Source organism: Saccostrea cucullata, unplaced genomic scaffold, assembly GCF_032062105.1.
Source record: "Saccostrea cucullata isolate Sc308-1 unplaced genomic scaffold, CSIRO_AGI_Scuc_v1 ctg197, whole genome shotgun sequence".
NCBI lineage: Eukaryota > Metazoa > Mollusca > Bivalvia > Ostreida > Ostreidae > Saccostrea > Saccostrea cuccullata.
The window spans coordinates 683,001-696,754 of NW_026938805.1; the positions used below are offsets into that span (position 1 = coordinate 683,001).

The 13,754-nt window shown below is 32.7% G+C and overlaps 1 protein-coding gene across 1 annotated transcript; it reads right to left on the reverse strand.

Annotated features, from left to right (window-relative positions):
- Nucleotides 1–1,765: 1,765 nt before the first annotated feature.
- Nucleotides 1,766–12,733, reverse strand: LOC134251337 (tetratricopeptide repeat protein 39B-like). The gene is made up of 18 exons (XM_062733730.1): nt 12,667–12,733; nt 7,821–7,852; nt 7,562–7,666; nt 7,305–7,380; nt 7,037–7,169; nt 6,621–6,753; nt 6,233–6,332; nt 5,897–5,962; nt 5,638–5,749; nt 5,103–5,170; nt 4,327–4,386; nt 4,032–4,123; nt 3,761–3,919; nt 3,465–3,582; nt 3,253–3,364; nt 2,855–2,972; nt 2,509–2,625; nt 1,766–2,216 (listed from the first exon to the last, which is right to left on the reverse strand). Exons 1-18 carry the CDS (start codon nt 12,718–12,720, stop codon nt 2,018–2,020), a joined length of 1,854 nt encoding a protein of 617 aa, XP_062589714.1. The 5' UTR covers nt 12,721–12,733; the 3' UTR covers nt 1,766–2,017.
- Between the last annotated feature and the right edge of the window lie 1,021 nt (nt 12,734–13,754).

The following is a 13,754-nucleotide window of genomic DNA, read 5'->3' on the forward strand; positions in this document are numbered from 1 at the left end:
CAGACACACTGCCAATGGCAAAGCTCATATGACTTCAGGACAAGTAGAGCTTTAAAAATAAAGAAGAAATCTGGTTTCAAGTAAATAACAATTTCATATAAAATGCTATCAGCAGTCTGATTATCTCTAGGATAATGAATATCATGAATAAATAAATATAACAGCAACAAATGAAAAAAAGAGTAAAAATTGTACATGTTAATATAATGCTGATTTTGTTAACATATAAATGTCTACACCAGAACAGATATTTAATTTCTGTTCAAGTTTCAACAATGCAATTTATACTTGAAATAGATTTGATTTTTTGCATTATCATTTTCATGAACTTTTTTTTGAAAGGGGGGGGGGGGGGGCTTCAAGTAAAAAATATTCTCGTACCCTAACACTATTTATCATCTTAGTAATTACATGCTGTTAAATAAGGAAATCCAAAAAGACTAATGCTGCAGAGATCATCAAACATTGTACATGCATGTACTTACAACTGAGCAAACTTTGTAAAAAATCTTAAATGGAATTGTAATTTTAAACAGATACATAATAAACTCTGAAAATAATAATAAAACACAGAAACAAAGATTCAACATAGAGTTATAATCTAATAAAAAGATTGCACCAGTAAGCTTAAATATACAGGGAAAAAACATTTTGTACCACTATGCTCACTTAATCAATTGATGCAAAATAATTCCAGTTAGTTCTCCAGAGGAGAAAAATAAGAAATGTATTTAAATTAATGTCATTGTCACACGCCAAAAACTTGGGTGTCCATTCCTTGTCCAAAGATTTGTACAACAGAATGGACATAAAAGCCCATGACTTAATTGTTAGGCAAAAACATAAAAACAGGATGTGTTAGTGAAACATTGATGCCCCCGTATGGCAATTCACGGCGAAGGTTGAAGTTTCTCACATGCAAAGCAAACTCCAAGGTCAAGCTCAAAAGTAAAAATTGTTGGTATCCAAAGAGAGGTGTTGTCACAAGGAATATACCTGTGAAATACGAAAGCCACAGCCCCACCCAATCAAAAAATATGTCCACTGTTAAAATTTTGTGGACAAACAGACAGAACAACAGGCAGGGCAAAAACTATATACCCACCAATCTTTGATTACAGGGGCATAAAAATGACACATTTTTACCTTTTCTTTTATTTTTTTAACCAAGTGAAGGAATTAAAGAAACATAGTTGAGAGAAGTATTGAATATTTTTCTTAATTTTTAGCATGCAAATTTAGTAATGGCCTCCCCAAAATTTCTTCATTAAGGATGATTTTATAAAATTTCAGTTAAATAAATGGGGTTCTAATGATAACAACTAAAAACAAATTTAGTAATGCAACAAAGTTCAAAAAAATATTTTCAGAAGATAAGTCAAGGTCACAAGGTCATTAAATTTCTTCATTTGGAGTATGCACACCAAATATGAAGTCTCTATCTGTCATGGTTCAAAAGTTATGGAGAAAGTTTTCAATCTAAATAAAGGTCACAGTCAAGGACACAAGGTCATTGACCTTGGTGTCATTTGAAAGAGTGTCATTCGTGGAGTATGCATATCAAATATAAAGTCTCCATCTCTCATGGTTCAAAAGTTATGGCGAAAATTTGAAAAAGCTATTTTTAGCAAATAGGTCACATTCAAGGTCACAAGGTCATTGACTTTGGTGTCATTTGAAAGAACTTCATTGGTGGAGTATGCATACTAAATATGAAGTCTCTATCTTTCATGGTTCAAAAGTTATGGCGAAGGTTATAGTTGATAAAAAAACACCTCATTTCTACTTTAACACATTGTCAAAAACATGGAGATCACAGTGGAATGTGTCTCAAAGGACAAAGATATCACAGTTTCTAATTTTAGAGTTACTTTGGGAATGGTTTTAAAATTTAAAATACACAAGACTCTTATTATGACGAATTCAGTGAACACTAAAAGATGAGTAATCTGAACTGTCACTGGTCCAGCGAAGACTAGTCAAACAATATATACTATCTAACTGTCAGCTATCCCTGTTATAGCTTTGTGGACACTGAAGGAGCGTCCTCGTCGTTTGGTACATCAGTGGTATTTGATTCTTCATTTAGAACTAGATCGGAGTCCAGGTCATTTTCTACTGGCACACTGCCATTATTGGAACCATTCAGCTGAAGCCTGACAGCATGGATTCTAAAGTGTAGTCTGGACTCTAACAAATAGCCTTTGTAATTTTTCCTAGAAAAAATTGAAATGCATGTATTAGTTAACTTTATAAAAATATCCATAACATACTAAAGACTTCTGAATTCATTACAATATACAGTCAAACCTTTGTATCTAAAATTGCTAAAATGCTAAAAACTTAAGGAATAAGCAGATGGACTACCAGTTCACATGGATATATCCATAGTATTCGAGATATTAGAGTTTGAGATACTGAAGTTCTACAGTTTTTTCCTATTGGATCATAGTTATTTACTACTATGTATGTTCAAAGAGCAAAAAAGAATGAAAGAGTGCATCTTACTTTGCCTGATCTAGGTACTGCAGAGCCTGTGCCTTGTCACCCAGTTTCAGGTTCAGCAGAGCCAGTTCTACTGTAGTGTAGGGTACCAGGTAGGTGTCATGTTTGATCAGTTTTTCCCTGCAATGTGAAACCAAAAGAAATTAAGTGGTGAAGAATGATGAAGATTAACTTAGAGATAACTAAAGGCATATGGTACAGTCCATATACAAATAATGGTGAGCCCTATGTCATGTCCTTACAATAATACAGAAACATTTGCAAACAATTTTCATTTTCCATATCTATATAATATGTCTGATAATAAATCCTGTTTTGTTTTCTAATTTGTTGTTATAAAGCTTCTTACCTTTGCAGGACTTCTTTGAAGCACTGTTCTGCCTGTAGGTATTGACCCTTACATTTCAAACATGCTCCCTTCAGAAGAATGACCAAGGAATAGTTGTCATGATAAAATGGATCTGTTTCTGTTGGGATTAAAAGGAAATCATAAATCTGTTGTCATATATAATTCATATGTTAAGACTCCTCTAATTATCCTCCAATGGACAGGAGGACAGATGATGGCTATACAGAGCACCTACATTTTGATGCATTGACTTAATAATTCAATCCAACTACCATATGTTTATGTATTTTTCTTTATCATATGTAACAGTAAACATAGCGACCTCCAAAGCTATCCCTTTTGTAACAAGTTGGGCAAACAACCATATTACTGATTAATATAAATATGACCAAACTTACCAGAGCCCTTCAGGATGTCATTTATTGTACGCTCTACAATAGTCAATACAGGATCTACCAATTCTTCTTTTTTCCCTAAGATACTGAAGCCATTCCACACATAAACCAGTTCCTAAAATGTTAACAAGACCATTACACTGACAGTGAGATTTCAATGAACAACAGACTAAGTTAGGTAATTTTACTAAAATGATTGCCTTGACAGTTCTTACCAATGCTGGCAAAACAATGTCAACTTTGTGTTCAAGGATTCTTTTGACTTTGTGTACTGAAAATTTCTCTATTGGTATAGATTTCCCAGCAATTCTCTGCTTTAATCTTGGAACATTTCTAGAAAGAAAAAAAACAATCCAGTTTATCAAGACTTAAAATACAACAGATGATTTAAGATCTCTATGCTATTCCATCCATTCAAATAAATGCAGGTCTTAGAGCAAATCATGTCTTGTCATGTCCAGTACAAATGGACCCAAGAACAAAACTACTCTAACAGGATACATGTATTTACTTGAACAGTAATTGTATGTGCTCCTTTGTTTCCTCTGTCTGGTCATCACACATCTGGAGAAATGACGCCTTCTGGTACGTATATGTCGCCTTACTCCAACGACTCTCCTTACACAACTTTTCTGCATATTTCATCGCCATCAACCAGTCTCCTTTGAAGCTGTTGTATAAATAAAATCACATGATAATTTTTTTATATTTCCTATTAGCTTTTTTTTTTTTTGCTTATCAAATATCAAAGAGGTTTTTTTTGGTTATTAATTTTTACACACCAGTGACACCACATGAGTTCCCAGTAACCTAAATGATGGAACTGTCTCCATTCCTGCTGGCATTCTATGGATTCCTCAAATTTTACAATGGCCTACAAGTAAACATATGTATCTTTAATTCCAGAAAAAAAGCAAAATGAAATAACACAATAGTGCATATTCTTACATACCATACATGTAATTGTTTGATTATTTTTCTATTGCTTTTTTGCCATGATTTGAGGTTTAATGCTCTGTAGGTACTTGAACAAAACTTGGCATCTGAACATTGCTTCAAAATATGTATCCCACTCACCTGATCAATGTTCCCTCTCACTTCCTCAATCCTTCCAGCAAAAAACAGGAACAGTGCACCCTGTTAACAACAAAAATCATAAACTAACTTGATGCAACCTGTATTTTCTGTGCTTTTTTCTTTGATGTTTGATAATGCCTTCACCTTGTCAGAGACAAGGCCCCAGGATCATGAAACAGACTTAGACCTAAGTCATATTTTCAATCGCCTGATAAATGTTTATTAACTATTTAATTAATCTCAAAATTTGCAAATATCAACACTTTGGTGAATCATTATTGAAACATATTTTTATTTTGATCTGCTTGACCTCCACAATATCTAATTATAATACAAAGATTTTGACTAAAGCTTAAGATGTTTCATGATCCTGGGACCAGGCCTGGGGAACAAAAAAAACTTAAGATGTTTCATGATCCTGGGACCAGGCCTGGGGAACAAAAAAAACTTAAGATGTTTCATGATCCTGGGACCAGGCCTGGGGAACAAAAAAAACTTAAGATGTTTCATGATCCTGGGACCAGGTCTGGGGAACAAAAAACTTACACCTGATCTGTCTCACTTTTCCACTATTCCTTTGAGATCAAAAGTGAGCTCATCTAAGTTTTATGGCCCCCAGGCCTGGGTCAAGTTTGGGTATAAATTACTAAAATTCCACTCTCTAAGTAATTATCAAATCAAATTTGTATCTGTTAATTCAATCAAAACTAAATTGATGCAAATCAAGTTTTCTAATTTGATTTAAATGTCTCTATACATGTACATGTATGTAATACCTTGGGGTACTGTTCCAGACAAGGTTTTAACAATTCTGCTGCATAATTGATGTCACCATCTGCAAGTCCTGCAAATGAAGAATTTTAATGTTTTATTTCAGCAATATGATACATTCAAAATAGTCTAATTCTAACACCAGTAGTTCCATAGAAATTTGCCAGATTATGAAACATTTACATGTAAAACAAAAGAACTGAAAGTGACTTCAAGTTTTCATCAGAATAGGCAAGATTTCAAAATATACATGTACAATCTCCAAATCTATATATGTATTACAATTGATCTGTCTTTCTTAAAATTAATTATCACAGTCTCATATTTTTCAAAGGTGTAACACAATTCACATTTTGTCTGTTGCAACAGATGAAAAAGAATATGTCTGTTCATGGACTTACAGTTGTTATAATCTTTAGTAAATTCAAATGTTTATGTCAAAAACATAACCTCAGCAGATAAGTAATGTAAAACCATGAGAAACATCAGGTGATTTGACAAATATTAAAAGATCAGCATATTTAACTTGGAGCCACTGACCTAAGATATAACAGACAACAGTGTGGTATGCCATCATTATTATAGAACACAGTGGGCCTCGTAGACTAGCAAGATCATAGCTGCCTTCAGATAAACATTTCAACCCATACATCTGTAAAAGAACATGATGAATTTACATATTATGTTCACTAAGGGGAGTTGCAAATGCTTTAGTTTTGCTAAAAGTTTATTCATAAAAATCTCTAATTTTCAAGTGTCTAATTGTGGCCTTCATTTACCATATCAACTTTGTACCTACCTTGTTTCCAGAGAAACCAACAAATTCAAGCAGCTTGAGAATTTTACTAGGTAACAGTGAGATCATCTGGAAATAGAAGTCAGTGAAATATATGAACATAAAAAGAGCCTTTTTGTCAAAGTTTTTACAATGCAATGATTCGATTGTTTGTATAATTATAATCTATAAATAGTAAGTTTTTGATATCAATATTATAGAATAGTCCTATTGTATTTTAAAATATACATGTATACTGTAATATTCGTCATAAAAATCTAATGGTACTTTTACCACATTTAGAAGTTGTCCCATGCACTGACACAGTTTGTCAATGCACATATACATGTATACACTCACAAGATTAAAAGTTCCAACACCCATTTTAACACCTGTTGCAAAATGTGCCTTTTGTCTCTCCTCTGTGAATTTCGGCCTTTCCATCATTTTATTACATTCTCTAAAAAGGTGATTAAAAGCATTATACGATGTACAAAAACAATATTTAAATTGCCAGGAAATTGTATTACTGTGCAACTTGCCAACTTTGCTGAAATAAAGTCCTAAATTTCGTTTAATTTACATATAAATGTCATATCTATTGTTATACTTTTGGTTATACTTATACTTACATGTACATGTTCTTATAAATTGTATAACTTTTGTTTAACTTATAACTTTTGTTTACTATACATGTACTTACACAGATTATATCTGTTGTTTAACCTGTAACTTTTGCTTAACTTACTTATAAATTTTATAGCATTCTCTTATTTTTAGTCCTCCTTTGACAAAGCTCAATAAATTTTCATCTTGAACAAATGACAGCAAAGCTCGAAGGAGTAGACATTCTGCATAACACAGCTCAGCATGGATTTCCTCTGAGAAAAGAAATTTTTGGAGTTACTATACTTGGAATGACGTAATAATAATTTCATCAACTGAGAAAAAAAAATATTGCTTTATTGATGTAAAAAATTTATTAAATGATTTAAAACAAAAATTACAAGATCCTTACATTGCAATAAAATTCTCAAACTTAAAAATCTTAAATCCTCATAACTTTACTACATGTATTTCAAAGTAATTCAGTAGTTAACTCTTTGCACTGTACTTTTTATACATGGTTAGTATAGCTATACAAATACATGTATAGTGTATTACCTTCAGTGAGATCATTATAAATAGCCCTAGATCTGGATTTGGACAGACTTTCCAGCATGGAGAACTTGTGTCTATATCGATCACACACAGCTATGGCTTTCTTTAAAGCTTGAATAGCTTGATCTATATCTTGCTGAAAATTTTTAAAAATGAACATAATGTTTTATCTTTGCCAAAGTAAAAACAAACCAATAATGTATAATTTGTTGATATAAAATGGTAAACATTTGTCAATGAACTATACTGGTATTGCTATGATCACACTCACCATATCAAATGTCATAACAGCCTGTATATACAGAATGGTACTGTAACCTAGGGCATGGTACATACTTCTGTCAGCACTGTTAACACAAAGAGTAGAAATAAAGGCACATTTCAGGTTAACAAATACAGTAGAAAATATTTGCTTGGAAGAATTTATGAAGAGAATTTACCTAACAACTGTCTTTTTGACACAAAACTTTAATTTCATAATAAAAATTGATTCAGCTTTTATTTCTCTTTTATGACAAACATTCTCACAATGGTTCCATTCGGTTTTTGGCCTCAGAGAATCTGTTGTTGAGGAACAGATGTAAGGCCATTCTTGTCTGGTCAATCATGGTGGATAGCGTCCAATCATCAGGCCTAAGAAATAAGGCAATAGAATGAGATAGATATAGCATCTAATAAAATCACCACTTAAATAATGATTATTTACTTTGTACAAGTATCTAGTAATTGTAACTCAAACATTATGTGATTAAACTATTATCAGATCCCTTAAAAAAAATCAACCTACAATGGTATTGTTTCCGTTGCATCTTCAAATTCCTATAAATAGAAACAAATGATACATTTATAAAACACATCACGAAGTTGACCTATTTTTGAATTTTCAGGAAGGCATTATCTAAGTGGCTGTCATGATGCTAGATCTGACATTTGAAAATTTCAATATAATTGACAATTGTTTTGATTTTTGTGTCAGTATGACAATGCAGAGCTGTGTCGATATACTACTGGCAGAACATGACGACACACAAGTGAATACTAACTAGCTATATACAAAATAAAATTATGCTACTTTGATGCACTACTTAAAAAAAGTTTCTGTCTAAAAATGAAAATATATTAATTCACATTATGATGCACTCACCAAAAGTCTCTGCTGAGACTGTAGCTCCACTGGTGTGAGCTTATTGTAATGTAAAAGAGAAGATGCAATTGGACTTGCAAGATTTTAGGTTTTTAGACTTAAAGAATTCAAATCTTGGAAACTCCTTACACTTGGAAGCTTTTAAAATTTAAATACATCTATTCAGGTGATCATAATTTTTATTTTCATTTTCTATAAAGAATATAATAAATTAGTCTACTTGTAGTTAACTTGTGGCTATACTGTCATCAAATTGAAAACAGACACACAAACAAATTGTGGATCTTGCTGTGAAGAATTTCCTGACTTTTTCTATTTTAACAGTTTAATGTCAATGCTCCTTAATTCTTCTGTACTGTGAGTAATTGAAAACTTCAAAAGACTTTTTTTTTAAATCTGGAAAACTTTTGAAAACAATTAACATAAAGTACATGTACATAATAATACCATCCCCTCACTGACAAAGAACTAGCATCCAAATGATTAATTTATTAATCATACTTGTTATTTATAAAATTTGATTATTCTTGACAAATATTTGTATACAGTGATATCACTAATTTGTGTGTGTGTGTTTGGGGGGGGGGGGGGGGGGGTAATTTTCAAGGTATGGGGGAGACCCATGAATTTATCACCACCTTGAAATGTAAAATTCCATATATGCATTACTACAGCACTTCTCCAACAATGAAATCAAATCCTCACAAAACAATATTTTTTTTCAATCCTTGAAAATTTGACCCCTCAGTTTTTACAGTATTTTACAGTATTTAATTAACTTGCAAGAATGTCTGATTCATTGTATTGTTTGATTTCAAAACCTTTGAATTTATCTATCAACAGTCTAAGAGAAGGCCTTAAACACTTCGTTGTCTTTATATACCCTTACCAAACTGATATGTTTGCTGCAGGCCTGCAGCAAGTCTGCTGCAAGCTTGCAGCAAACAAAATTGTTCGCAGGAAGAAAATTTTCTTGTTCGCAGATGATTGCGATCTTGCGGCAAACATTGCAGCAATTGCTCAAGCTTGCAGCAAATTCGCAGGAACCCAACATGTTTGCAGGAACATTGCAAGAAACATACATGCCAATTTAATTTCGCAAACTTTTCACAATTCAAATGTTTTTCGCAAGAAAGTAAACAAGTCAAATCAGCCAATGAAACGCAGATTGTACTGGGTCAACACAAAACTGGCCATTTTGAAATGTTGGAATTGAAGTTGTACTTGTTTCAGTATTTTGGTAGGAATATGCATCGATTTGAATGATTAAAAGTGCCAAACTCTGGATGTAGGTGTTCATTCTATCAATGATATCTAATTGGTAAGAAATGATTTTGATTTATTTTTATATTTGAAAGAATATTTCTTAAAAGCACGTTTGAGTAACTGGTGTAAATGCTAGGTCAAATCTAAATCTGTTTCTTATGAATTTCAGTCCTCTTTTTGATATCACATATGTATACTTCTTAAAAGTATTAATGGACCCAAATCAGTTAAATGTTATAAAATTAATTAGTAAATGTGTAATCACAAAAATATTCATTAGAAATTATATGTAAAGTTCTTAAAGTTCTGTTCATATAAAAAGCTATCATGCACTTTCATTTTAAAAAGGTATGAAAACTTTGTCTAGGAACGTAAAAGGGCCTATCATAACTTTAAAACTGCATCTTTTCAGAAACATGTGGTGGATTTTCTCTAGACTTAACATATTTAGGTAGGCTTTCTGTGAATACAAAGGAATGTGCCAAAACCATAAGGAAATTGTTTGCTGCAAGTTAGCAGCAATGTTTGCTGCAAGCTTGCTGCAATGTTTGCGGCAGGCTTGCAGCAATTGCCGCAAGCTTGCAGCAATGTTTGCGGCAGGCTTGCAGCAATGTTTGCCGCAAACTTGCAGCAAGGTTCCCTTATTTGGAAAATCCAATGTTTGCTGCAGACTTGCAGCAAACCTCATTTGCATGGTAAAATGTTTGCAGCAAGCTTGCTGCAAACTTGCCGCTAACTTGCTGCAAACACCAAGGCTTTGTATAGACTGTCATGCTTTCTTTGGCTACATTGCCGCAAGCTTGCAGCAATGTCTGCTGCAAGCTTGCAGCAATGTTTGCTGCAGACTTACAGCAAATATTTGCAGGAAGGCAATATTTTCGGTAAGGGTATCTTTTTTATAAATCTGCAATTTCTTTACATTACAGATGCCATTCGAGTCAATTTATATTGTAAAGTTTCAAAATACGTAGTTGTACTCTATAGGTACATATAATTAATCAATCTAGTGATCTAGATATGTTATGACTATCAACATGACCTACTTTTTAAAAAACACCTGTTCTCTTTAGTGTACACATTTAATCTACTTTTCATCGATATTTTCATTGGCACAGTGTCAATTTAGTAAATGAATTTGAAAGTAGATCTTCCACATGTAAAGAGTGATGCATTTGAATTGACAAAAATTATTCTTATAAGATGATTTCAGTCCACACTTAATTAAATGTAAGTTTCCACAAATTTCACCCACTGGTTTAACTGAATTAGGCAATCACCAAGCCTCCCACTCTATTCTGTTTTTAATCTACCACTTCAAAGTGTGCAAAGTGGAGCTCACTGCTTTATAAAATTTCATGTAATCTAGTGTGTATGTGTCAAAGACAATTCATAAGCTGTATTTAAATGTGTTAGGGAATATCCTTGGTATAGCAATAATATCTTTAAAATTCTTTTCTAAGCAAATGAAAAAATCACATGGATATTAAGCATTCATTTTGTTAAATTGCTTGCAGTGAGCTAACATAAGCTTATTCCAGCGAATAAAATTCTTCATTAGAAATGGTCATCATTGACATAAGTTTGTCAATGACAGACTTACATCTACTAGAATTTAAACGATATAAAATCTAATTTGTTAAAAGTAATTATTACTGGGTGAAGAGAAGATTTGGACTCATACATTGATATAAACAATTTTTTTCCACAATTACTTCTGGACCCACAATGCATATTGCTTCTTAAGCTATGTTCTTGCAAGAATAACAACAAAAGTTAATTAAACAAAAAATAAACTTGATTTGATTTAAAGGATATATTGCAGATAAATAGTAAATAAAATGTTCTTCATTTAAAGTTGGCAAATTTTAGGTTTCCCTTTGGTAATGCAACTTACACCTATAGACACACCAAATGTCTGGTTTGACGAGCCCAATCTAAATTAAAACTGAGTAAGTATATGTGCTCGCCCTATTAGTTGCACCATCAACATATTACTCCTGAAAAGCATGCATTCTTTCCAAGTCAAAAAGTTAAAAAGTACTGTCCACAATAAAATGTGATCTGGTACTGTCTTATAACTTTTAACAAGATTCAGAAAAAATGCATGTAAATGATATATCTGAGTTTCAATTTTTAGAAATATATTCCGTGCCATTACATTAAATGGCACTAGTTAAATAAGGTTTTACAATTTATGCTTTCTTCAGGATGTTGAAGCATGACTTTAAAAGGTGTTAAAATCATGAAATACAAATAATATGCAAGCTGTCAGGATTTTTACTATAAACAATGGAACCTATGAAATGTTCTGAGATGTCTAGTGCAGGAGATGCGATAGGTGCAGAATTGTTTTCAAAATGCAAGCATATGTATACAGACAGGTGGACTAGACATCATTAGGCCTATTGAGCCTGCACACCTTACTATAGGTCTCTGGATCTTACCAAATACTGAGTATATCTACACATATTCATAAACCAAGATATTATAGCGAGCGCAGAGAGGCGGCGCGAAGCGCCGCTCGCATAGCGAGCTCTTAAAGTAACGCCTGTGCGAAGAGAAAATTCGGACTACTGCACATTCATTCGATAGATTTTTTTGATGCCGTAATTTGACCCACAATGCATCACTTGTTTTAGCTACGTTCTCGCGAGAATGACGGCAAATGTTCAACAAAAAGTTTACTCGCCTTTACTTAATGGATATATCTTGAAGATAAATAGAAAACGAAACGTTCTTCATTAACTTTCAGCACTGTTCAGGCTTTTTCTCGATATATCGCAACTTACATACGACGTCGTATGACGTCAGAGTCTAGACGCACCAAATGTCACGTGCGGTTTGACGAACCCGATCTAAATCAAAACCAACAGAAGAGTTTGCGCTCGCTCTAACGGTCGCACCGTCAACATATTATTAAGTACCTGTGACTTCCCCTTAGGCTTAGCCAAATTCACATAGGGTGCATAAAAATACAGAAAACAGGAATTCAAGACTATTAGAATGAATAAAACTATAAATACAGATGGTGAATAAAAAATTTGGAAAGAGTATTTCCAAACACTTGAACACTGTGTGCCATGTTGTGCAACATGTTTCATCAAGTTTTTGAAGAAGAAAATGGAAACGCGGTATAAAATACATATATACCTAATAAAACAACAATTTAAACATTAAAAACAACTTAAAATCATCACATTGTTAAAAATAAAGCTTATTTTACCTCATCTCCATCGTCTTTCCCTTCGTCTGTCAACTCTGTTTGCTTTGCAGCCATTGGAGCTTATAATTTCAAAATGTCGAACCCGATTTAAATAATATGAAAATACGGTTGCCAAGAGCTTACATAATCATAATCCGAACACCGCAGTAATATCAGAGTTCCATGTGCATTGTAAGCTTAGGCTTTATGTATCTGATAAAAAAAATAATTTTTACGTAAAAAAATATGACTAGATGATGCTTTCAAACTTATTAAAGAATTTTAAATGATGTTTCAAGAACGGACAAGCATGAGATTTTGCAATGCATATATATAGATACAAAACTAGCCAAACTGTGTAGAAACTTTTATTTAAAAGAATATACAGACTCAGATTCAGACCTGTCCTTATAGATTCGGGTTTAATTTAATATTTGAATTAAAATACCACAAGAATTTGCAAATTTAGAGAGAGAGAGAGAGATTTGATTTGTTGAATAAACCAGCAGATTGCTCCAAAATCGCTCTGATGTCCTAACTTTTTTTACATGATTTAATATCAAATTTTCTCATCATTATTGATTTTATACATGTATATACAGTGGGTAGAAATTTTCATGCAAAAGGATTAAGACTCGATATGTTTGTGAAACACTAACGCCCCAGTATGGCAGTCTATGGCAAAGGTTAAAGTTTCTCAAATGCAAATTAGTCTCCAAAATTTTTCTATGAAAAAAGAACTTGTTTCTAAGAATATACGTTTGAAATATGAGGTTCTAAGCACCAACAATTCAAAAGTTATAGCCATAATTAGATTTTTTTAAAAGTAGGACAAACTCCAAAGTCAAGGCCGAAGAGTAAAAATTAATGGTACTTAGAGTAAGGCATTGTCATAAGAAATTAAACCGATGTGGAACATAAAAGCCCTGGCTACGATTGTTTTAAAAATATGACCATGGTTAAAAGTATTTTGAAAGTAGGTCAAACTGCCAGGCCAAGGTTAAACCTGTTGCTATACTAAGGAAGGTCTTGTCGCAAGGAATAAATACTAGTATCTGTTGTGGTAAATTTTTTTTTAATAAGTGGACCACACTCCAAGGTCAAGGTTA